The 26,529-nt window shown below is 50.8% G+C and overlaps 1 protein-coding gene across 14 annotated transcripts in view; it reads right to left on the reverse strand.

Annotated features, from left to right (window-relative positions):
* Positions 1-2,643: 2,643 nt before the first annotated feature.
* Positions 2,644-26,529, reverse strand: part of MBNL1 (muscleblind like splicing regulator 1) — a 64,159-nt gene continuing 40,273 nt past the window's right edge. For 7 of the 14 annotated variants that reach the window (XM_074547585.1, XM_074547576.1, XM_074547586.1 and 4 more), the window contains 9 exons: positions 24,874-25,044; positions 22,350-22,550; positions 17,618-17,875; positions 16,696-16,749; positions 15,749-15,902; positions 10,467-10,502; positions 9,684-9,778; positions 6,687-6,761; positions 2,644-5,906 (listed from right to left, as the gene is read on the reverse strand). In XM_074547585.1, coding sequence (XP_074403686.1) covers positions 6,705-6,761; positions 9,684-9,778; positions 10,467-10,502; positions 15,749-15,902; positions 16,696-16,749; positions 17,618-17,875; positions 22,350-22,550; positions 24,874-24,942 — 924 coding nt within the window. In that variant the 5' untranslated portion in view covers positions 24,943-25,044 and the 3' untranslated portion in view covers positions 2,644-5,906; positions 6,687-6,704. Of the gene's footprint in view, positions 5,907-6,686; positions 6,762-7,746; positions 9,067-9,683; positions 9,779-10,466; positions 10,503-15,748; positions 15,903-16,695; positions 16,750-17,617; positions 17,876-22,349; positions 22,551-24,873; positions 25,045-26,529 lie in introns of those variants that run through there. The other 7 variants (XR_012581700.1, XR_012581701.1, XM_074547577.1 and 4 more) reach the window with 7 other exon arrangements.

Here is a 26,529-nt window from a genome sequence, read left to right on the forward strand (position 1 = left end):
CCTGCAATAAGACGACACCAGGATGGCACCCAGGGCAGCTGGTGGCAGCGCCGGGGCTCAGCAGTGGGCACTGGGCACAGCCCTGCCTCCCTTCCCCGGAAAACGCGGGCTTGTGCCGGCACCTGCCGGGCTGCGTGTGGGAACTCGCAGCTGGATTGTGTTCCTGCTGCCCTGGAAGCAACCTGGTGGCTGAATTCCTGAGCACGAAAACAGATTGGGAAAGAGAGGATTGCTCAATGCACCTGCTGGTGAGTCAGAAGGCACAGAGGCGGCAGGGAAGGACCCTGGGGGGACCAGCCCCTCACTCTGGCAGGGAATTGGCACTCCAGGCTCTGAACCACTGCCCAGGGCAGGGAATTCCCAGGGCACTGGACTTGGCACCGAGTCCTGGCCAGGTACCGGGGCCAGAGCTGCCCCGGGCAGCAGCACCTCCAGCCCGGCCCACCCTGGTGACACAGGCACGGCCAGGAAGGGGCTGTCACTGATGGCTGTGCCGGGGGCTCACAGCAACGGGGCTCAACAGCTTCACTGGGAGGCTCCTCCAAGGGGACATGACATGGATAAACCCCATGAATGACTGGTGGATAACCCCATGAAAGGGCAGCCCAGACCCAGGGTGTGCATCTCACAGCAGAGACACACATCCTCCAAACAGCGTGGAGGCGTTTTGGAGAACAGGCACAAAGTGACTGATACCAGGTATGGGGAGAGGTGGATACAGGTGGGCAGGGGAACCCTCAAAAGGGAGTGTTGGTACAGGCTCAGGGACCCCCCAAAAGTTTTATAGACCAAGTTGGATTTTGTGAATTCCCTTCAGCTCTCTCCTGTGAGCTGCTCCTCTCTATCTGTGCATTTATTTTAGGATGAAGTTTTCACTTCAGCACAGATGTTCAGAACTGGGTTTCGTGCAGTAACGCTATGTTCACATCATTTTCCTTTTTGCACCAGAAACCACGAGCTGAGGAGCTGGAGCCAGCAGCAGCTGGCAGAGCTGGTAAGAGACACTCTGGGCACATTTCCCCCCCTTTGCTAACGGCTGCCGATGCCACGGGCACGGTGCCCACAGCCAGAGCCCTTGGCCACCACGAGTCGGGGTCTCCCTGGCAGCAGCCCTGGCTGTGGCAGTGCTGCCGCCCCTCGGGGCACAGCCAGCCCCCCAAATGCCCGGTGCACCCAATATCTGGAGCAAAAACACCCTCAGAATTATTCTGCTTCCTTCTTCCTGCAACCATTTCCTGCCCAGAGAGCAGAGGTGATTTGAACTCTCCCCAGGTTCCTGTTCCTCCCTCTCTGAAGGCCCAGAACCTTCCCCCAGCTCAGAAACGCCTCCCAGCTGTAGGCACAGGAGATCCTTGGAACAAAATTCTATTATTTTGCTTTTCACCACTGATACAGCTGTCATTGCTGCTCCCGTGGTTGTCATTGTGGGCCCTGGCCAGCGAGGTGCCACATGCCCGAGGGTGGCAGGGATCCGAGCTGCCACAGCCGCACCTCCCGAGCCGCTTTGGCAGCAGCTCCTTCTCGTGGCTCTGCTCGGCACCCGAGCTCCGGATCCCGAATCCTGCGGCAGTGACGGCCCCGGGCAGAGCTGCTGCCCCGCGCCCGCTCCCTGCCCTGAGCCCGCAGGGCCCCGGCACAGACCCGGCCCGAGGGTCCCGCAGAGCCCCGGGATGGACCCGGGACAGACCCGGGAGCCACCGCAGCCGAGGGTACAGAGGAAAATGGAGCTGGGCTCTTTCTGCCAGCCCTGAACACCGGCACTGCTCGACACGCTGTTTGCCCTTAGCAGCCAAATGTGGGCATAAATGAAACGCCGGTGCCATCCAGAGCATGGCACAAAGGGAGTGCAGGGGCCGGGCTGCCCGGCCGGCAGGAATGGGGTGTTCGGGTGTGCTGAGCTGGGAAACGGAGCCAATAGACCTGTCTGGGAAAGGCCAGTTCGTGCTGGGGGTCGCAGGAGACACCTGCAATCCCCCTGGAAAACAACTGCCCCGAGGTGTTTCCTTCAATCAATTAAAGTTGTGACGTTGTGATCAAAATTTTTGATAGTCAGTGATTTGCGGGAAACTGGAGGAACTGCAGCAGAGGAACCGCAACACGTGGCAACAGAGCTCCCTCTAATGTCAGCTGCTGCCTGGCTGCACTCACCTGCGCCCCGTTCCCTCACCTCCCTTCCCAGTTCCCTTTGTTCCCTGCTCCCCCTTTCCCTGCACCCCCAGGTTTCTGCTCCCCACTCCTAACCCTAATCCTAACCCCAGCTCTCCCCTCTCCCTTCACCCTGGATTCCCTGCACGCCCAGCTCCCTGTTCTGCAGCTCCCCGTGCCCCGCTCCCTGCAGGGAGGGCCTGGGGTCCCAGTGTGTCCCTGAACCTCAGAGGTGTTGTCACAGGGGGGTAACGACAGCGGGGGCTGATTCTGAGATCCTGGGGCTTCGCATTTACCCCCAGGATCTAACAGGAATATCCTCAACAGGTGGCATTTTAATACACATCCTGTGGATGGAATGTGCTGGCGCAGAGAAGCCCCAGTAGCAAATAAAATAAATTGTGGGCAGTCCCAAAGTGCTCAGACATGTTTGAGCCTATGTAACGCAGTGGAGCCGCTTTTAACCTGGTAGAGGAAAAGATAATTAAGAAAGAGAACTTTTATTAGGGCAATTTCACTTTATTTTTTCCATACAGCAAGGTCAACTATAGCAGTAATAATAAAATAAGCATAAACCCAAATTGCAGCCCAGGACAGAGTACGTAACTGGAGCAACTACAAGCAAAGTAAGTCTGTGGTTACGTAAGAGCAAACCCAAGCGCGCCCGTCCTTCCAGCAGATGGCCCGGGGGCTGCAGCTCGTTAATTCATTAATTCATTAATTCATTAATCACTGATTGTGGCAGCTCCCAGCCCTGGCACCACAGCACGAGCGGGCTCCTGCACGGCTCCCATGCCAAGGGAACATCTCACCTGCTGAAAGAACAGGACCACTGCGAGAGAACACGATCCCCTACCCTACAGCTACGGGTGCTGTTCCGTTTGCCTGTCCATGGTTGAACTCTGTGAATGTCAGTACTTGTTTTGAAGAATCTTTTTTTGTGAACAAGAAACCACTGAAATTGTCAGAAACTGGTTTGAATAGCATATATCTTTAATATATTTTGATACTTTAAACATGCAGTAGATTTTGAATAATGTACGGAATATCTGAGCCATGATTCCCTGGATGGGCTGAAGTACCTGCTTTTTTTTTTCTTTTTTTTCCTTTTTTTTTTTCCTTTTTTTTTGTTTCTTAATGATTTTCAGGCAGATTTGACCCAGTGGAGCTTCTGTCAGTCATGAGATCTCGGAAGGATGGCAGATCTTTCCAGCTGAAAAAATCCTGGCAAACTACAAGCTGTCCACATAAAGCAAAGCAACTTTTTGGAAGGGGGATGGAGTGCTAACTCTGTGCCACTTTTGCAAGCAATTTTGTTCAGCCTGTCATTTTATTTAGCCTTAACAAAACTCCTTGTAATTATAGACATTTTTATTCAAAATAAGATCTTACTATTATACAGGTTTCTCTCTTTTTTGACTATATACAGAAGTGCAAAAAGTCAACCTTCGCTCTCGACGTCCCAACTGCAGCATAATCAACCCTCAAGAGTTTGCACACACACACTAGAATTCTTGTTACGTAAACTTTGAGTATTTGGATTATCAACAAAAAGTCCCTTGATCTATTGATTATGCAGCTTATTTATAACAAGGCCTGATATTCAGGGATTTCAAAAAATATTTAAACAATATTTTAACATTTGAAATGGATACAGTAGAAAATAAATTTTATTCTAATATCTAGGAACTAGATTTTTTTTTTCTCATAATAACTAATTACAAACAAAATAAATCATCAAAATATTACTCAATTGTCTGCCAGGATTGTTGCCATAGCAACAACTTAACTTCTTACTTAGCAATGATTATATAATTATAAGATATCCATATAAAAGATCTTTGTTCTTTGAATGAAAACTAGACAAGAACTAACAATGACTGACATTCTTACATTGTCGTATTAGATCAGTAAAATAGAAATCATTTAGTTAACAATAATACGAATACTCATAAGACACTACATATAGATTCCAAACTGAGTATGTTATGAAGAAAACTACTTTTTTTTTTTTGTATTTTGAAAAAGTCATCAGTAAACTCTAATAAAACAAAATTCTATGAACTGAAATGGTATCAACTGGTAATAGAAAATGAAAACGAGCTAATAAAATGTAAGAAATAAAAACTACACTTTTAACAAGAAAAAAATAAGTAAATTCTCTATGGTAAGTCACTACAATAACATGTGAAGTCACCTATACTTTCTTAACACGATTGAAATTACATTGGTATGGGTTTTAACCCGTAATGTAATAATCTAAGGCTTTAATAGATGTACAGTACAATCAGGAAAATCAACACATCATTCTTATCTATAAAGCATCTCTCTCAAGCATAAAAACTCGCGGTAAACTCGGAGTATGGCGAGTTCTAGAACCGAACCCGCGCCTCTCCCTCCCTGCCCGCCCGGGGCCTGGCCCCAGGCAGCCCCTGGCTGAACAGAGCAAAAATATCCTTTACTGGCTGCAACATCCAAACCACAAAAAGGAATTCCTTTGGATGAATCCATTCTTAGAACTTGAATGCACATCTATTTGTTTGTTTTTTATTTTGTAAAGGCTTTCTAAGGCTATAAGCAGTTAATCTGAACAAAAAAAAAAAAATCACATATAAAACTCACCCGAGTATTAACCCACCCAATTTCTACACTAATTAACATCTCATTTGTCCTATTTTGGTTTGTCATGCATCTGCTGTCAGTGCTTCTGCGTCTTTGTTTAGAGTCGCCGCGGACGCGGGACTTGATGAATTAAAGTGAAACCCATCTCTGCAAAACATTTATAGTCCTTGTGACTCGAGACAGAGGCTATAAATAGAGCAAAAGAAGTTCCTCAAACATTTGTTACTGTGTCTCAGAAATGGCTTTTCCCTTTGCAGATCACCTTATACAGTAACTATGCATAAATACCACATACAACGCCTTGGGAGAGTTTATAGGTAATATTGTCCGTAAGGGTTATGCACAGCTGGAGCATCTCTCTGCTGCTGCCCACTGGCTGTGAGGAGCAATTGGCCATTTCTGAGACAGCTTTGGTTTGAAAAAGAATGGTGCCCTTTGACTGATCAGTACTCATCAAGTCAGTGAAAACGTGGTTCTGAAAATAACACTGCGGAAATAATACTCTGATGGATGTACAGTCTATGGCACTTCATGAGAATCCTTAACAACGTGGTACTTAAAGCCATTGATGTGCTTTAAAATATACACAGTTGTGGTTTTGCTTGGCACATTCATCTCTGTCAGATTCCTCTCTTCTCATTTCTTACAATCTATTACATTAAAAATATTACTCTTAAACAAAAAAATTACTGTGCATGCACGCTCTCGTCTATAATGGCAATTTTAAATACAAGGTGCACCTTTGTTATTTGTAAACCTTGAAAGAAATAAACTTACTTTAAAAAATTATATCTTGGTCTACAGACGTACCAATACATAATAGATGTCTGGTTACAGCATCGTCGGTCTTTCGGGCGGCGTGGGGAGAGCCCCAGCGGCGCCCGGCGGCGCCGGGAAAGGCGGACGATGCTGCGGGCCTGGACAAGAATCACCTCAGCACAAATACCAATTCAATGTACAAAGTAGATAGGCAACAGTGTGCAGTGGAGTCCCACGGTCTCGCTTCGTCTCGTTAACATGCAATGTGTGATGTCACTGCTGAGGGGTTCCCAGTGCTGCTGGACAGTATTTACATACACTATGGCTAATGAGCTCGGCCTCTTCCCACCCCAATCCGGCCTCTTCGCCGCCGATACCATCTGGGAAGGGAAGAGCACAAAGCGTTCTGGGCACAGCCAGGACTCGGGTCACACACCCCAGCCCCAGCTCCACACAGGGGCTGTGTCCCTGCAGGGCAGCAGAACCGTCCCATCCCACTCGAGGCATCCCACCCAGCCCAGCCCGTGCCATCCACCCTCCCCGCATCGCTCCAGCACTTTAACCATGCTTATGCTCAGCTGAAAGGAGCAGCCGTGATTACAAACCCACTGTGGCCAAAGGGTCAATCCTCACCGCCAGAAACAATTCCATTACGGCCAAGGAATTCAATAAAAACATGGCAGGAATGGAGCACAGGAGAGAGGAAGGTAACACAAAACAGGAGCCATCCTGGAATGGGATGGCTGCAGGGGAGGAATCTCACAACAACAGGAGAATTATGAGTTTCCAAACCCAGGAAATGCTGGAGTTTCAAATTTTGAGATTTAAAAGCCATTCTTTCTGAAGAGAACCTGATGGAATCGTCTTCCCCCCAAGTTTGCCCTCAGCTCAGGTCAGTGCTGAGGTCACCACAGACAGAGCATAAACCCCTGTGAACCCCGATTCTGCTGGGTGGGCATGCACAAACTAACACATGATGTGGCCACTGGTACCCATGGGATCTCCCCCAGAGAGGAATGGCCCCTCAGGGGGGTCACAGCCTCCACCCCCACAGCTTACTGGTTTTATTAGAAAGAAGTTAAAAACATTCTGTCCCTTACAGCAACAAATTGCACACATAAGAGTAATAAAAATACAGCAACAACTCATTGGGAACTTACTGTTTGATGACCAAATGTCTACATCTGTGTAACATACTTGTGGCTAGTCAGATGTTCGGCAGATATTATGGGTATCTACAGGTAAGAAATGTAAACAGTGAGTGACAGCAGCAATGAGCCCACCCAGAGGCACAGCATTTGCTACAGAACATCAGTTTGGGAAAGGGAGGATCAGCTGTGAGTCAGTGGATTTTATATTGTAACTATGAGTTAAAGTCAACTGAAGTACTACAATAGCAACTTATAATTGGAAAACTGGGTTAAGTACTACTGGACAAATATAAATAATTAATACTGGTTGTTCAGGAAATAGGAGAAGTTAACATCTACAAGTCATGCAGTGCAGTAATTGAAAATAGCCCTTTTTGTTGGCCTACACAAAATTCTGTGCTTTCAGTGTCTCAGATGATGAACTCTACAGTGGCCTCGGTTCAGTGTGATTTTGTGAAGTGTTCCCTCCTGTCGGTGTCCTGGGGTTTGAATGCCAAGCCTATGATGCCCTGAGCTGGATGTTCATGGCTGGTGAAGACGCCTGGCAGAGAAGGGCCCTGCCCTTCCCGCAGCAGCCGCGGCAGCGCGCGGAGCGGCCGGCAAGCAAAGCCTCCCCTCAGGGAAACAACCCCAAAGGGCTCGGCTGCACACACGGGGCTGAGCACGGGGCTCCCAGCGTGCCGTTTGACAAACCAGGGTTACACAGAGTGCCAGCAGTGCCACTGGCAGGTGACACTGCGCCCTGGCCGCGGGTCACGGCGGCACCGCAGCTCCCAGGGGAGCAGACGTGCCCAGGCACAGGGAACTGAGCTGGGGCCTAGGACACAACGTGGATTTGCACGATCCCAAATGGCTGTGGCACCTGGAAAGACCCTTTTCGCTGATGGGCACCAAGGCTGGCCGTGAATCTGCCCGCTAAAGAGAACAGGGGTTTCTTCTCAGCTAACTCACTGGCAGGTCCTGCTGCTGTTTCTCCACCCGTGTGCCCTCTCCTCCCCGGGCAGCGCACACATCACAGCATTGCCAACTCCACAGAAATGGGCTCGGAGCAGAATGAAGCTTCTCATACCATGTTTTCCTGCTGCTGCAGGACAGGCTGCGGCACCCGACTGGAGCAGCATCAGGGGCAGTGCTGTCGAACAGACCAAGGACCTTCCACACCAGCCCGGGCAGATGAAGGGCCACATCTTTATAAGCCTTTGGCATGCAGGCACACGGCATTGGGTGGCATTAAATACCTTCAGCATTGCTCACAGGGTATATACATATATGGGCATATATGTATATATGGAGGTTTGGCTGCAGAACTGCACTAAGGGTGTTATGAGGCTCTGGGGAGGAAAGGCATGAAATGACCAGATTCTACAGCAGAAGGTTTTCCCTGTGGTCTCCCTGGGAAGTGCGTGGCTACTAACAGAGAGAGGATTTAAAAATAATGACTTTTTCTGTGGCTTGTCTTGCTCTCACAACCCTCAGGACATGCACAGGATACAGAGACACACTGAAAGTAACTGTCTGGTGCAATAACTACAATATTAAGAGACTTTGGGCATACAGGAGGTTGCTTGCTGAGGTGGCACATATGCAGAGGTAGACCCACCTATGAACTAGCTTTTCAAAACACAAATTCTTAGGCCAAGTTTAAAGCCCTGAGTGAGCTGCTCATTCAGCAAACATTTCTCAAGAGAAGAACGTGCCAGCTGCTGAGCAGACTAACCTGGGCTGGTTGACATTCTACAATATCCAGGTCCCTTTGGAGGCTCGGGATGTGCATGCCTAGGTGTCACTGCAATGATGCCATTTGGAATTGTATTTTTGAGAGATGAGGAAGCAGACAGGTTAACGAGGGATGTACAGCTGGGGCAGCACAAAATGGTAGTGCTCAACAGGTAAAGGTGCAAAGGCTCGAAGCCAAGGGCCCTGGGGCTCACTCTGCAGCTCTGGCTGTCCTGAGGAGCCCCCTAACCTGAGCCAGGAGCAGAGTGCATCAGGTAAACCTGCCTTAGCGTTGACATTTACCTGCACAGGAGCACACCTGCACAACGCTGAGGAGAACATGGAGCTCCCTTTTCTAAGGGAGTGATCCCACTGAGCTGGAGGCAAAACCTGTATATCAGACCAGGACTGACAGCTTCCTGGCATGGACAACTAACTGCCCAGCAAATCTCAAAGAACAATTAGCTTTTAGAAGAGGAACAGGAGGCTCTTTAAAACGTTTTTATTGTTTCAGCCAGGTGTTGTGCAGAAATCTGCTTTTCTGACAGCGTCCTGTGCTCAGGTGCAGCTCCAGCCGCTCCTCTGGCCCAGGGACTCATCTTTAGAGCACTGGTTCTGGCTTTCCTGGCAGGACTTCTAATCACTTACGTGGTAAAGCTTTACTCTCATGTTCCTGAAATACATCCAAACACGGCAATGACTGGGGTGCCTACTGAGAAACAAACCCAGACTCCAATGGGCATTTTCTTATCTGAGCTCTGTTCAGAGCAATGGGCCATTCCAAGGAGAATCACAAGGTTGCAATGAAGGCTTCAAGGAAGCCTTTTTGTGTGTGGCCCACGCTCACAGGGTTTTGTTTTACACTTGGAAGAGGAGAGTCAGAACATGTTTGGACTGCTAAACTCACACTGTAAGAACCTGCAACCCCTCTGCACAAAGACTCCCCTGGCTTTCCCTGAGTTCTGCACTGAAAGGAGCTGTTGGCTCCACAGAAATGGAAATAAATCATGGGTTTGTGTATTATCCCTTGCTCTTTGCATCCCTGAGAACAGAAATAAGCAGCGTGGCCTATAAATGTCAAGACTGAGTCAGAAACTCTATTGTCAATTATTTTTAGCATCAGAAATGGAACTGCAGCACCTTTTGGAGCACAGCTAAGGGCTGATTAGGCTGTGCTGCAGCTCTCTGAGAGAATGTGTAGGCCAACAAGAGGTCAGATCCAAACCCCCATGCTCATTAAAGCACCGATTTCGAGTTGTCTGTAAGGAACAAAGCTGTAAATTAGCAAACCTGGTTGGCTGTGGCTGTTGCAGCGAAGGGAACACTTGTGGCAGATGTTGTTGCTGCAGACACAGTGGCTGGCGTAGCACCGTGCACCATGGGAACTTTCGGAAGGAAAATCAAATAAGCAAACGTACAGAAGAGTGTAGCAGTATGGGACCAGAGCGACACGTGGGAGGGTCATTGAGCATGGTTTACCACAGCAGAAAGCCCGAGACACCATTGCCAGCGCGTGACATGCAACCACAGTGCAAAGCAGGACAGCATTCCAGGAGGGAGGGGAGGGAGATGGAAGAGAAAAAAAAGGGGAAAATGCTTGTTACCATCAAATCAAGAAAATCGACACAAACAAGCTTAACCATTTCAATATCAAAAACAACAGGAGAGTTTTTTCAATGCCCTTACATTTACAAATTTTTGTCCTTTAGAAATTCAACCCAAATATTAACTGCTAACAGAGATTAATCTCGTAGAAGAACAGAATACAGCTACGTGGTTATGGTAAGATACAGTCTTTAGTTAACACAAGATAGGTTCTAAACACTGGAACTCATAGTCCAGTCAAAATCCACCAAGGAACAATGTGCAATTAAAAACTGCTGTACAAAATTAACATCTACGTGTCCGTGTCAATTAAATAAAACAATCACATTTAATTGACAGGTGTTAGTGCAGGAGGCTCGGGGAGATGGACTGGCACGAGGGCTGTACGTTAAATCTAGCAGTGGATTTTGAGGGTCTGTGAGCTGCACCACAGGTTTAAGATAATCAAGAAACAAAGCTGGCACCTACCAACACTTGTAGCGGGTGTCATGCACAATATTGAGCCTGCTCATCATGCATTGCAACAGGAAGGTGGATTTGGAAAGGGAAAAGAATTAAAACAACCCATCACACGTGTAATTAGAAATTTCATTGAACAAAGAAGAAAAATTGTTATTACGGGCACAGTGGCATGTAACTGTCAGCACAATCAAACCACACAATAGCACAGTGATCCGTTAGAACGAGGCCTCGAGGACAGGTGGAGCTGTGCTGGGACCCTGCTGGGCCCTGCATGGCCAGGAAAGCCTTCCTCAGCTCTGACTCGCAGCTCCTGGAACCTCCCTGCCTTGGGACACAAGCTTGTCTTCTCACATCAAAAGAGATGCTTCCAACTCGCCCTGCCTGGTGCCTGCGGTCCCCAGTGCAGGCACCAGGGACCAGGCCCTGCTGTCCTTGTTGGAGCCAGCCAGGCAGATGGACAGTGGGACAGAGAGAGCCTCTCCTCTCCTCTCCTCTCCTCTCCTCTCCTCTCCTCTCCTCTCCTCTCCTCTCCTCTCCTCTCCTCTCCTCTCCTCTCCTCTCCTCTCCTCTCCTCTCCTCTCCTCTCCTCTCCTCTCCTCTCCTCTCCTCTCCGAGCAGTGGCTGAATGGTCCCTGTGCCCTGAGCAGCTCCCAGTGACACCCCACAAGCCCTGCTCAGCCTTCTGTTCTACACTGCAGGATGTTTTTATTTTAAGCTGCTGGTGCCTGGGCTCACAGCCCCAGCTCCCTCCAGGCCACACACCTGCAGAGTTCTGCCCTGCAACCAGAGCCAGAGCAGGAGGGTGTTTCTAGGATCATTCTGGCATCATTTTAAAGTATCACCAAGCTGGCAATTCTCTTCAAGTTACACAGCAAAATGCCTTCTACCAGACTGATCTCACTATCTTCTATTTCTGCTTCCAAGATGATAAACATATACTGATCTTCCAGAATATCCATTTTAATAAATTATTTACTTTTTAATTTAACAAATAACATTTATTAACACTGTTAATGATGAGTGACACAGCAGAAACGGAAACAACCTCTGAACTCTGGGAATGAGGTTGCAGTGGGAATGGAAACGCATCCCAGCAGACTGGCAGAGGCAGCCAGGCAAGGCTGCCCCTGTGACACGCCAGGCTGTACTGGGGACAGGAAACGGCTCCAGCCATGATGCACAGCCTCAGGAGCATTTCCCTGTGCAGGGGAGAAGTCAGGCCAGTCTAATTACTGCTGGGGCCAAGGTTATCCTCTGTCACTGCTGCATCTGTAAGGCAAGGGCATCACCCTGCTCCCTAATTACTCCTCTGTGTCAGGGAAGACACTGGGAACACTGGCAAAGAAAGGGTAAAGGAAGGGCGCCTCTCCTGACCTCCCCTGGCACAAATCACGGCTGAAGCCAAGGGAATCACTTGCAGGATTAAAAAATGGAGCAGAATTTGGCTAAAAAGTACAAACAGCAAGCAGAACTGCTTTGTTGGTCCCTCGTGTGGGCTCCTCGCGGCATTAATGGGGTTTCAGAGCAGAAGCTCTGAGCTGTGCTCTGCAGAGGTGCCCCATGCACACAGCTGTGCACCCTGCCATGGTCCATCACCCCATGCACAAATGTATGTTACACCTGCTACACATGGGCTGGGTGTTATACCCACTCTGAAACATCCCTGTAACACTCCTCAGTGAAAACCTCCACATTCCAGTCTGAATGATCATCATTAACATTATGACCAGCGCACACAGTTTTGAAAGGGAATTAAAGCAAATGAACATGAGGCAGAAAGTGGAATGCCTGCTGGGGTGGCATAATTCCCAAATAAAGATATTATGCTTTATGACCCTCTTACCAGTAATAAAAATAATTTTTGCTATGATCCTAATATTCAGCTTGACTTCAGATGCTTTGACTTACTAATGAGAACACATGAATAATGAATGTTCACTTTCAATGTTCCCTGGCTCTTTGGCACAAGGCAGATTTTTAATTTGAGGATGTTCTGACTTAAATGACCACAGCTTCATAACCAGATTATTTCTGCAACACAATAAAGCCATTTCTATAAATATTCTAAGTTTACTGTTGTTTTAATGATTTTTTCTCTTTTCTCCCTTGTATTATTCCCCTCAGTCTATTTTTTCTGCCCAATCTAACGCCTAATTAAAAACAACACTCCAGGCAGCACACACACTCCTGTGGAGGTGAGCAGTGGTGTGTGACCTTTCCCTCCCCAATGTTTTGGGGGAGAGCAGTGGTTTTGCACAGGCCCAGCAGCCCCAGGGAGGAAAGTCCCTTTAGGAAAGCCTCTGGGCACTGAGTCCCAGGCAGGAGCAAGGGAGTCTCTGGTGCTGAAGCTGCAGTAATTGAACAAATACACAACAGGTTAACACAATGCAGAGGAAGCTGCAGCGTTCCCTCACTGGGGTTCAGCTGCCAGCTGCAACCCTGCCCCTTGCAGCTGCACCACCCCACTCCTGGGAGCATCCTGCCAACCTGACCCCATGCTCTGGAGGCTCTCACTTCTCAAGGCCAGCCTGGTCACCTGGGGACACACCTGGGGCAGCGCAGCTGCACTCACACCCCTGAGGAGAAGGGAGCTGAGGCACAGCATGGCCCCAGGCACTGGGCAGATGTCACCCAGCTGCCCCAGGAGCGCTGCAGGACAAGGAGCAGCTCAAGGTCTGAGGACCTGGAGCTCTGCACGTTCACAGAGGGTCACCCAATCTGCCAAGGTGTCCCAGCTGGCAGCCAGGACCCAGGGACCAAAGCCAGGCATGCAGAGCCTCCTGACTCGGCACATTAACTGCCCTTATCTCAACAGCACAAATGCTCCTGGTTCTTTCTTGGCACACCCCTGAACCCCCTCTCAGCCTGGGGACAGCTTCCAGCAGCCATGGTTTTGGGGACACCTCAAGAGGGGAGCTGTGCACAGAGGGAGCTTCAGCTGAGAGAGGTGATGTGAATGTCTGAGGAACATTTCATCACTTGAGGCGCGCTGGAGTGCAGTGCCCACTCCCAGGCATGGCTGTTCCCTGGATGTGACCACATCCCTGGCACACAGGCAGCCAGAACAATGCCTTACAGTTCAGAAGAGGTATCTGAGGTTTCCTGCAGTATCAGCGCGAGAACATGAGGAGTGGGGCGCCCTGCAGAGGGGAGGGTCCCCAGGCACACCCACCCCGTGTGGGTTCTGCACGTGTCCTGCCCTCCAGCCCTCCTGCACACTCTGCCTGCAGCAACTAGGAACACAAATGAGCACTCACACCTTGGGTGTGTGAACCTGAAAAACGTCACTTTAATTCAGATGCCACTGAGCTGCCCTGGCCCTGCTCCGTGGCCGTGGAGCTGGGGGCACCCACGCTCCGTGCTCTCCGTGGCTTCGCAGGGACAGATGGAGAAACTCTGTGTCCACGTGACTGTGCCCAAACAGGAACTGATCCCAGCTCATTTGAAGCGGGATAAACTAAAAAGGGCAAGATGCCAAAGACATTTTTCAAACTTTTTGGAAAGTACTGGACTACTGGAAAGCTCAAATTGCAGCTATCTGAAAAATATAAAGAGAGAATTCATAATAGCTCAGGCTAAAAACTCCCTTACTTTTATTGTGTAACATACACTAAACTCCAGTGGTCAGGAAATGTCTAATGAAGCTCAAGAACCACTGCCAAGCTCCTGGAGGCTCCAGTGTGGATCTGCTGGAGGAAGAGCTGAGGTAAGGTGTGTCAGGAGCCAGTGGGAAAGACCCCAGTCTATGATGAGGTGCAAATAGGGTCTGGCACACACAAACCACAGCCCCAGCTCCTGAGCTCCAGGGGCGAGTATAAATGTAGCTCCAGCATTTCCAGAAACCATCCAGCCCCTTGCTGCTTTCATGAAAGCCAGAAAATTGCAGGTTACAGACTCCACTGGTCATGCTGTGCCAAAAGAGGTCTGTGAATAGTTTGACATTCATAGGAAGGATTCTGAGTCTATCTGGACGGGGCTCTGAGCAGCCTGGTCCATTGGAAGGTGTCTCCCCATGGCAGGGGATTTGCAATGAGGTGGGCTTTAGGGCCCTTCCCAACCCCGACCACCCAGTGGTTCCATGAGTCTATGACTGCCTATGCATTTTTATATGGATTTTAATATGAGGGCTAGGGATCTGACCTGCAGCTTACCCACCCCGTCTTGCTATTGACTCCAGTAAGCCTTGCAACATTTACCAATACATTTCAGTGGCTGCAATGCATTTTTGCATTATTAAAATGCACTAGATCAAGAAACTGATTTTGTGCCATTTAAAGTACACAAGTTGGTTGCATGCCAGATCAAGACATAATAGTAAAGGGCACTGTACTGATCTCCTGGGAACATACTTGCCAAAGATGCTCTGGATAAAATCCTTTAAATTTTTGGGTAGAGATTGATTAGCTGTATTTCTTCCTCTTCCCAGTCTGCATTATGAAGGGCTGTCCTCACAGACTCTATCCCATTTTTGAGTACAGATCTATCAGCCCTGCACACTCCTGAATGATGGTGCTGCTTTAGTGTGGGTTCAGGATTCAGCTGTGTAACCAAGGCAGAAGCTCCCAGGACATAGTGGAGATCATTTCTCATGCAGTGCCATCAGCAGAACCAAAGCACATATTCCAGCTTTATGTCCCATCACTAGTCCTCCAAAAGGATTTCTGCTTGGTCCATAGTACAGGCATCAACTCCTCACCAATTACACCAGGACTCTTGGCTGAGAACAAGCACTGGTCTTTACTCAGTCCAAGACCAGCCCTGAGACATCACTGGTGGATGCCCAAACTGTGACAGCTTGTGTAGATTTGTGTTTCTCCACCTGTGAGACTGCCTGTGCTGCCTGGGATCACTGCACCCCATTAAAACCTCATTAAAAAACCCCTTTGTGTGCGTGACTCAGAGACACCACTGCCAAGGCCAAGGGGCTTACAGGGAAACAAGCACAACAGCTGAGGGATGTGGAAGGAAGAGCAGTTAATCCAGGGAAAGAGGAAGGAGAGAGGAGACTTCAAATTCTGATTGGGGTGAGAGAGCATGATGCTGATTTTGTGTTAGACTGGAAAACACCCACCCAGCTTCTGCGAGGAGCAGAGAGAAGGCAGCGTGCCCACAGGCAGCCCCTCCTGTGCCCAGGGGCACTGCTGTGCCCTGCCTGGAGGGGCTGCCTGTGCCTGGCACAGCGGCCTCAGCACACACCGCGTTGCACCAGCGATCTGCAGCTGCCTCGTGGTGTGCTGCTCCAGAAACGCCCGCTCCCGCCCCTGAGCAGGCGCCAGCGATGCACTTACCTGGTGGGAGAAAGGCTGTATGCTGCTGTAACTGCATGTTGGCAAGAGCTTGCTGGTATTGGAAGATACCAGTGTTAAAGACTGCGGTGGCACCATTGGTTTTTTCAAGCGCAGGCCTCTTTGGTAAGGGGGGAAGTACAGCTTGAGGAATTCCCTGAATGGTGGATGGGTATAAAAATAAAGTCCAGTAACAAAAAGAAAAAAAAAAAAAAAAGGGAGGGGGGTGGGTGGGGTGTGGAGGAGGATGGGAGGGAAGGGGAGGGAGGAGAAAAGGAGAGAGAAAAAGGAAAAAAGAAAAATCAGTAGAAGGCAAAATAACCAGGCAGCACCATGTTTCTCCATGAGCAAGCAAGCGGCATAGCAGACTGAACTACCAAATAAAAGGCGAGGGAACAGCTTTCCAGGGAGCACTGTTTGCCTACCACTACAGCGGCACAGGGAGCGGCGGGACGGCCGCTGCGGGCACCGGCATCAGTGCCACGCCAGGGAAAGCTTCGGGTGGGCCAGGAGCGAGGCTCTTGGGGAAGCAGCACTGCTAGCTCCATGAGGATCACACGTAGAAGCCATGTTAATAGTCACCGTCTGGACTGGATGGCAGGGCCGCGGTGACACCCCAGTCCCTGGGCCCCAGCGCTGCCCGGGCATGCAGAGCGCGCCGCATGCCGGCCCCGGCCGCCTCCGCGCCACCAAGCCATGCCAACGCCCCTGCGCCGGCACCCGGGAGGGACAGGGACAGGGACAGGGACAGGGGACAGGGAAGGGGACGGGAAGGGGCCGGCGGGGCGCGGGGGCGGCGGGGAGGGCACCCAGCCTGGCCCGGCCGCCCGCACGCCCTGTGCCGGGGACGCGGGGAGGGAAACCGGGATGTTCCATTGCTACACATTAACCCCAAACTCGACTCTACAATACAGCTACATGCCAAGCTAAAAGGTGAAAGGTCATAGTACCAGGTCAAAGGTTGCCTCGAGGGGTCGCTTCAGTGATTTGACAGCCGACTGAGTCTTAATTAGCAGGCAGCGAGCACATGATGGCAATGGCCAGTGGGGTCAAGCGCATTAACATAAACAGCAAGCAGAGGTGCGTCATGGGGGCAGCAGTGCATTTGGGGAGGTGAGAAAAAACAAATAAAAACAAATCACCGGATGCCGTGTACAACGGTAACAAGACTAGGCATGCACGGGCCGGCGGGCAGGGCAGCGGGGCGGCAGGGGGTGCCCGCACAGCCGGGCTCACGCGCGGCCACCGCCTCGCCCCGCCGGCCCTGCCGTCCCCTCGGTGCTCCGCTTCCCACACCCACGGGCTCAGCGCAGGCGGGACCCCCTGCCACCACAGCCCCCCGCGCTGCCTCGCCTCGCCAGCACGCCAGCTCCTCACGGGCCCAGGCCTGGCTGCTACAGCTACGGGCCGGCGCCGCGCCCGGGACAGCCACCGCCAGCCCTCGGGGACACGGGACGGGGACAGCAGCAACACGGTAATCCACTCCAAACTGCACCTCTACAAACACGGACTTACAGAAACTAAACACGGGTTTATCTGGCTGTGCAGCAGGACAGATACACATCTGCCCACACACACAGATGTACAGCCAACCAGAGACACAAGGAGCCCACACGTACAGACACGCACACACGTATGCACGCACAGAGGTACACACAGGAACTCCGGACATCAGCAGGCAAAATTAGTCAAACACCTCAATGGTCTGGAACCACTTCACAGCAGATCTGGCACCACATGCTGAGAAAGCTCATTGCACCGGGTAGTGACCGGGTCCCCAAGCACACGCACCCTCCTCAGCAAGGACAAACACACATCCACCATTGCCTCTCCTCAATGTACGGCTACGTCCACAAGTGCTCCCACACTCACCATGGCAGCTGCAGTCGCTGCTGCTTGGGCAGCTGCAGCTTGGTTAACCTGGTACTGGGCAGCCTTGATCTTGGCTTGCAGGTGTGCGGGAGGGTGAAAATATTTGCACTTTTCCCGGGAGCACCTCCCTTTGATGTAATCCATGCAGACGGTGACGGTGTTGTCGTTGGTGTCGATCATGGCGCTGTCGGCGGGGTGAGCGAACCGGCAGTCGTTCTCTCCCCGGTTGCAGTTCCCACGCTGGTACTCTCGACACACCTGTGACACCAGGAAAAGAAAGACACTCACTTTGGGTGATGGAGCAGAGAAAGCTTTCTGAAAATCTGCCAGAGCACCACGAGGAAGGGGCCTGGCCCAGGCGGTGCACTGCAGGGGGATGGAGGGCTCAGGGACCTGGCAGCCAGGTCTGGCTTCTCCAGAGCCACTTCTGATGTGAAGGAGCATGAAACCTCACTGTGACCAGCGCCAAGCACACAGCAGGTGTCACTCTGGCTCCCACTGAGCTGCCCAGGGGGCTGTTTCTGTCTCCTGAAATGTGCCGTGGCTGCTCTTGGTCACCACCCATGCACCACAAGGTGCTCAGCCATGCCCTGCTGTGACCTGGCTGTGTTCCATGTGCTCATTAGGGTGAGTGGATGGTGTGTGGCCACCCGCACGGAGCCCAACCAGGTGGGCACTCTGTGTCCATGTGCCCCCACGATCCAGGCACCTGCCAGGAGACAGCAAGCCGAGCCCACGGTGGTGGCACAGCCCCTGTGCTGCCCAGCCACCACCCTGGGGAGGTGGGGAACAGCTGGAGCGGCCACAGCTGGAGCAGCCACTGCTCTCGCTGTCACACGCCAGCAGCCAGATGGAGCTGAGGGCTCACACACTGCAGCTGCGTGGGCTGAGGGCTCACAGCCCCTGCAGTGTCCCCGTGGGCTCCAGCCAGCCCTGAGCCCACACAGAGCCCCAGCCACCCCAGCACCACAGACACAGACTGTGTCACCAGCGGGACAAACACCAGCCCCCTCTGCACGTGTCCAACCCTGTGTCTGACACACTGACTGACACACTGACACAGGCTCCTGTCACGGTCAGTTCTCCCCAAACTGCAACAAAACACACCTTGCATTCCAGATTTCCAAAGGCCATCGGAAACAAGGGGACAAAAGCAACTGGGTCTGCATAAAAATAAAACCCTTTAGTAGATGGAATTTCCTGTTCAAGGTGGGTGCCTGTGAGCTTGGATCGTAAGTATTTCCTCAAGGACCTTGCTCTGATCCCTGCAACAACCCAGATTTGGTGGTGGTTTGGTTTCCCTTCACACCAGTCCTGTGGCTGCTGTTTAACCCTTGTGCCAGTGCCACCTGCAAATCCTCCATGGGTATGAACTGACCCCCTGCAGGACCAGGTCAGCTGTGAAAACATTTGTCCAAGGCCACTCCTGCAGGACCCTGCTCATGGGTTTTTTCCACATGGTGACAGGCTCCAGGTGTGTATTGACACCTGAGCCAGGCCCAGCCCCTGCTCATCCTGTGCCCTCTTGCTCAGGGCTCACAGAACAGATTCTGCAGCACGCCAGAAACAGCTCAGGCAAATTCCTGGGCTGGAAAAGATCCACTGGCCTGCCAGGTAATTCTGCAGTCAGATCCCTTCCCTGGTCCAGTCCCCTGCAGTGACAAATGCCAGCCAGCACAACAATCCTGATTGCCCCGAGCTGACCAGCTCCAAGAACTTCTAAGCTGCTTCTTTCTGGCAAAGCATGGCCTGTAAGAACCAAGCAAGAAACAGCAGCTTGGCTGTTGTCATTCCTGACTTGGGAACACTTCTAATAGAAAATGATGGCATTCCAACAGAAACAGCTGTTTTTGATAAAGTGTTAGGCAATTCATTTTTCTCTCACTTTTCTGTCCTTCTTGCTTCTTTTCTAGTTCACTGAAGAACCACACTTTGTTCGAGCTATTTCCTGCAAGGGAGGAGTGTGAGGAAAGCTGTGGAAAAGCCTGAAGTCATGACATTTCCATCCTGAGATGCAGATTCCTTACGGGAGTGGCTGAAAGCACTGGACACCCAACACCTGCACGCTGTCAGTGTGAAATCCAGATGAAAGCAATCCCACTGCTAGTATCAGTCCCTGACCTCACTTCACCAAGACTCACATTAATTCAGCAGACACAGTGCTGCCCGACAGAGCTGTGGTGTCTGCGTGCATCCCTGAAAATCCCAGGTGGGCCTACTGAGAGCTTTCAGCCTGGGAACAGCCTGGCTCTGTATGCCAGAACGTGTGCTGACTTAATTCCTGCCAGAGTATATCACTCTTGAAAATAAATATTTAAAATTCTAAGCAGACCAATCATACTCCAAGATTAGATGCTAACATCATTGTGGTTATTTTTCTCCAGGACAGTTCATTCCAAGGGAGAGTGAGTGGAGCCTTATAAAGCTCTGACCAAGCCATAACAAATGGCAATGCCACAGCTGCAGCTCCCTGGAAGGGCAGGTAGACACTGCTGGCTCCTCTGGGACGCAATAGCCAGGTCATGCAGAATCCCCAAAATCCATTCTGCATTTCTGCAGCCTATAAAGAACATTCAAATATTTTGCTGTTCATAAAAACTACATGCTCGTTTAGTGTTTGGATACTAAATTTGGATACTCCAGATCAGATGACCACTGTACTGGAAAGCATTTGCAAATTATGTTCTCACCTACATGTTTCACTGTTTAAACTGAATTTGCAGAAGGGAAAAACAGTATTGTGACCCTGAGAGTGCTACTCTATCATCTCCCTCTCATGCAGAGGAGTTTGGCTCAGCAGTGCACCACTTCTCTGAACAGCAGTATCAAGAGAAAGCAGCATCCAGAGGGATAAATCCTGCCCACTGAGGTCACGGATGACATCAGCTCCCTGTGCACAGCAGTCACAGCCTGTGGCCAGCACCAGGGCTGCTGGAGGGGCACACAAAGGGGTGCTGCTGCTTCCCTGGCTGCCTGGGGACAATGGTACATCCTGCTTATGACCACGATGCTTTTGAGCCCTCATGTCCCACCCTGACCATCCATGGGCACTGCAGGGCTGGAAGCACAGTCAAACACAGCAGCTGATCTTGACAGCACAACCCAAAGGGTTCCCACCAAAGGCATCCTCCTCTCCAAGTCATTTCCAAATCCATTATGATTTATTTATGAATTTACCTAATTGAATTTTGGTTTTAATCCACCCCTGGCAGGTGTCCATCTTTAAACAGAGTCCTCAAGGGAAAATCCTCCCTGGGTGATTCCAAGCAGCCACCCGTGTGCCAGCTCAGAGTGGGCATGGCTGCCTCCCTGCAACCTGAGCGTGCTTTGGGGAATGCTTCCCTCGGGGAAAACATCTCTAAAAAGGGAAGTGATGTGATCCCACAGGAGGGTGACCTGTGGTGATGTGAGCTCTGAGAATAGTGACAGCAGCAGCGGGAAACGCTGGCTGCCAGATGACCCTGCACACTGCTCCCAGCTCGCCCCTTCTGGGCAGCAGCCTGTCAGCCAGGGATGCAGCTAAGGAAAAGGAATTCATTTCCCTTGCAAGGAGAGTTAAACCCTGGCAGTGCACAGGCACAAGAACAGAGTTACACACACAGCAGGCTGCATAAAACAGAGATCCTTCTTGCTCCTCCCAGCATGCTCCCTGAGCTCGGTGAGCAGACCCACTGCCAGGAGGGAGACAGCAGCCTTGAGCCCTCACCCTGCTGTGTGCAGCACACACCAGGGTGACAGCAGGGCACCCTGGCTGCTCAGCCTCCCTCCTCGCTGCCTTTTAACCACAGCCAGAGCTGCCAAGCACCTGCTCTCAGGCTGTGCCCATGGGCTGAGCTCTGTGCTCTCATGCTGAGCGCTGTGCTCTCAGGCTGTGCTCCATGTTCTCAGGTTGTGCTCTCAGGCTGTGCTTCCTGCTCTCAGGCTGTGATCCACACTTCCAGGCTGTGCTCCACTCTCTCAGGCTTCAGGCTGTGCTCCACACTCCCAGGCTGTGCTCTACACTCCCAGGCTGTGCTCCACTCTCCCAGGCTGTGCTCCACTCTCTCAGGCTGTGCTCCACACTCCCAGGCTGTGCTCCCAGGCTGTGCTCCACTCTCTCAGGCTTCAGGCTGTGCTCCACACTCCCAGGCTATGCCCACGGGCTGTGCCCCAAGCTCAGAGCAGCCTGCAGCCCGTCCCTGGCTCCCCGCCCACGCTGCCGCAGCACCGATAAGGTGCTAAAAACACTGTCAGGCCTTTCAGATAAGAGAGATTCGGAGCGAGGGAGAGCGGCAGCTCGAGAGCACCGACACTTGTCAGGGCTGTAGCGGGGGTGATAAGCCAGGTGGGGAGGCCAGCAGGGAGCGTGGGCACCGTCTGCCCGAGCAGAGAGGCCGAGCCATCTGCACCCAGCAGCTGCAGCCCTGTGCCTCTCCCTAGTGCCCAGGGGCTGTGCCCCCACCTTGCCAACGCCTTCTGGGCACACACTAACAGCTCTGGGGCACTCTTGCTGCTGCCATGATAATTCCTGAATATTCCCATTTCCCTCTGCAAGCGAGGGTCAGAAGCAGAGTGGCAGCCTGAAATTACTGTACAACCACTCAGTCACTCCTCGTTCTTACCATCACACAGATACCACGTTACCAGCCCGAGTGAAACCTGCATTATTTGCTTTCACAAGGAAAGTATTTCCCACCTAGAAGACATAGTAAATGATACACTTGTGAGATAAGTTCCAGCAGGCAGCTCCTACCTCCAGCCTGTCTGTCCTCATCAGCTTCTGGGCGGCGGCGGCGGCGGCGGCAGGGACCGGCACGCCGGGGTTCCCTGTCACCAGCATCGGGGCCGTGGGCAGGATCTCAGCAGGGACCAGGCCTGGGGACACGGGCCCCAGGTAGGGGTTGAAGGCGGCTGACGCGTTGGTGGCTAAGCTGGGCGCAACAGAAAACATTGGCTGCAAGTGGAGACAGGGAAACAGACATTTAACAAACATTTGCTGTGCGGCAGCTTGCCACGATTTCACCAAAACAGCTCCTCAGCCCTGGAGCTGAACGAGGTGAGTCTCTGCTGCTAATGGAAAGGAGCATTTGCTGTGCTTGTGGCTCGTGGGGAACACCCGTGCAGGTGTTGCAACGAGCAGGAGCACGGGACAGGGATCCCCACCAGCCTCTGCTGGCTCTCCTGCTCCCGCTCCTGCTCCCTGCACACTCACAGCACGTGGCCGCTCCTGCAGCAAACTCACAGGGGATCCACACTCCTGCAATGCCATAACCAATGGCAGGCGCTCTGTGGGGTCACACAGAGCCTGGGGCCACCGGGGGGACATGGGCACACAGTACAATGCTGGCTCTCGGGGAAAAGGCACCTGAGAGCCCTGACAAAGCACCAACCACACTCCAGGCACAGGCAAAGCTCTTCTGACCCTGGTGCAGCTAGAGCTGGCCAGGAACTCCTGAGGTTTCACAGCCACAGTCCTCCCGTTTTACAAACTGGCTGGCCTTGCAGATAACCAGACCCTCACTGCATCAGGGAGATGCTTTAGCTAGGCCAAAACATTAAACCAGTGGAAGAAACAGCACATGCAAACATGATTTTATCTTGTTTGTTTGCAAGTTTTCAAAAAAGAGTCAAGTACCCTTGAGGGTGAGAAGATAATTGGGTGTAGAGCCCAAATAATGCTGTGAAAACCCAACACTACAGCAAGGATTAAATAACTCTCCTGCCCCCAAATGCAGTGTAACTGCCAAATAAAATTCAGGCAGGAGTGTTTGTCTTTCACTATCTAAATAAGGCAGTTACTCAGGGCATTTAGGTTCTTTTCCCCAACTAATTTTTAGAGTGAAAAACAACTACAGAGTTAACACAACTCTTTCTCTGTTTCATATCAATTTAAGGCAGACAGCAGAGAACAGCACATGTTTCTGTATTTCTGAGGAAATGACTGAATTGTTTGGAAGCAAGAGACATTGGAAATAATGAACAAAACCATGCAGGGATTACTGGAGAAAACAGAATGAGAGTTGTGTAAATGGGTATAATTTCTGTAATGCTTATGATTCTTCATCCACGTGAATGAAAAACAACCTGGCAAATATTACAGGAAATTAAATATTACCCTTAAATACACTATTAATTAACTGCACTTTTCATTACTGGGTTATCAGCTATGTAATAATGAACTTCAAAACAGAACCAGTCTGTTAGTGTGTAACTTAAGAGATGTTGGTGTTTGATTTCAGCCCAATACACTCAAACAGACACCTGTGTGCCTGCTGTACAGCAAATAAGACTACCCCATTTATTTTCTACTGAGCTTATTTTCTAGCAATATAAATATCCTGCAGCCTTTTGAGCACTGCAGAATGACAGCATGTTATCAGAGCCAGCTGGCATTGCTCTGAAGCTCACAGGGCCATTGGGATGTGCTGCACAGTCCAGGTGGGGACAGCCCCTGTCCTAAACCCCCTTCAGCACACGGCCACTGCTGGGCCAGGGCACAGAGCCACCCCAGCTCTCTGCTGCTGCATGGGCTCACACTACTGATGCACCAGCCGTGGCCAAGCTGAGCCCAGCTCCTCCCAAACTACAGCTCAATTCCAGCAAGCAATTCTCTGGGACAGCTCCCTTGAGTGAAGGGAAAACACCCAGTGGGCATCCTCTCAGAGCCAGGAGTTTCCTAGAGCACATGATATTGCAAAGGAAACGAAAATCTCATGCAGATCACTCCCTTACCAAACTCTGAGAATAAAGTTGCGAAAGATACATGAACACAAGATTACTGAAATAATTAAAGATATCACTTCAGGCAAGGCAGAATTAAGCAACACCAAGACATACAGAGGGGCATTTCATTGATTTCAGAGGGGCATTTCAGTGATTTCAGAGGGCATTTCAGTGATTTCAGAGGGGCATTTCAGCGACTTCAGAGGGACATTTCAGTGATTTCAGAGGGCATTTCAGTGATTTCAGAGGGCATTTCAGTGATTTCAGAGGGACATTTCAGTGATTTCAGAGGGACATTTCAGTGATTTCAGAGGGGCGTTTCAGTGATTTCAGAGGGCATTTCAGTGATTTCAGAGGGGCGTTTCAGTGATTTCAGAGGGCATTTCAGCGATTTCAGAGGGGCATTTCAGTGATTTCAGAGGGCATTTCAGTGATTTCAGAGGGGCATTTCAGTGGTTCCTCTCCCATTCCCGAGCTCTGTGGGGTTTCCCTGGTGTGCCAGCCTGTGCTGCCTGCACCCAGCCCAGCTCACGGGGACCCTGGGGTGCACGTACCACGGGCTGCAGCGGGGCTCCGGGCATCATGGCATTGGCCAGCTGCATCTGCTGGGCCAGCATGGCCATGTTCTTCTGCTGGATCAGGTTATTGCGCCCATTGATCTCCAGCTGCGTTTTTAAGTGTGGTGGTGGGTGAAGATATTTGCAGTTTTCCCTTGAACATCGACCCTGAAGAAGAGAATGGACACAGTAGGATTAGAGGCTGCATCTTTGCTCCTTATGCCATGGGCTAAAGCAAACACAAGCAGACACACTTACCAGATACCTGGAAAATGAGACCTTACATGAGCACAATGTAAAAGAGCCAATTACTGCTAAATGGGTAACATGGAACTACAACATGTGTGGCGGGAATCAGAGGAGCAGTTAACCAACCTGATTCTGAAATCCAGACTAAACTCAATGTCCTCACTTCAGTGCTGGGGTTTAGGCTGTTCCACAACTCTCTGGATGAGATCCAGAGCCCGGCAGTACGTGTTGTACATCCCAACCACTTAATGTACTTCATACACTCAAATGCTTTACAGCCATAAAAAATCATTCCTGTGATCTAATGCAATGTCCTCCGGCTCCCAGGAAACAAGGAGCCTCACTGCTTCCCCACTGACACCAGCATTTCTATCTACCCAGGAGATGGTCTTTAAGGAAAGCTATTTACTCAAAGACTACCAGAATATACCACAGCCCCAGGTAAATTGTGCTTATGCTTTGCTATCACCAGCTACCATCAAAACACTTACATCCTCCTTGTTTGCATGTAGCTCTGGAGCTCAGGGCACCTTTAACCTTCAATCTCTTTTAATTTACAGATCTTAGTCAATTTCCCAGAAGAAATGCAGACTTGTCTGTCTGGGAGCAGGGTTTCTTGTCTCACTTTTATTCCACGGATCTTTACCCACAGAGCACCCAGGAGCTGGAAGCTGCAGGCTGGAAACCAGTGGCACAGATCTCCCCAGAACACGGGCAGCATTCATCCCCTGCCCCTGCAGCGAGCAGCTCCCAGTTACCCCATCACTGCATCCTGCTGACTGCATCAGCAGAGGGCAAGGCCGATTTTCATCTCTCTGAACCTGCTCTGAACTCTTCCAGTCATTACAAAAGGAACACTGTAAGCGAGTTAATTCAGAGGTGGCAGGGGATACTGCAGTGCCACACTAACTCCCCACTCTTATTGGAAATGTGGCTGCAAGCACACATTTGCTTTGCTCTCCCTGCAGCAGTAAGTCTTTTAATCTCATGCTGCCCCTCCATTTCTTTTTTTGGTGTTTAATGCACAGATTTATTTCCTACTCTGTATAGTTCAGTTTCATAGTCAGAAATGAAGAAATGCCATCCACTCCGGATGGGAGCAGGCCGTGCCTGACCTTGCTGTGCTCAGCCTCCTGTGACACCTCATCAGGCGCAGCACAGGGCTCAGCACGGTCTGCTGATCAGGACTTGCATTGGGAGGACTTTTCACCTTGCCTTCAGGGGAGCAGGAACTTGTACCTGCTCCCAGGCACCTTCCCACAGGGCACAAGCATCCCCAGCTACTCACCATGGCTTTACTCCCCACAAATCACAAGGCACTTTGGGTGAACACTTGCAGAATTGGGCAAAACATGGCAAACTCAGACTAAAGAAAATGACCAATCATGCCTTGGAAAAATCACT

This window comes from Zonotrichia albicollis, chromosome 9 (assembly GCF_047830755.1).
Source record: "Zonotrichia albicollis isolate bZonAlb1 chromosome 9, bZonAlb1.hap1, whole genome shotgun sequence".
In the NCBI taxonomy this organism is placed as follows: domain Eukaryota; kingdom Metazoa; phylum Chordata; class Aves; order Passeriformes; family Passerellidae; genus Zonotrichia; species Zonotrichia albicollis.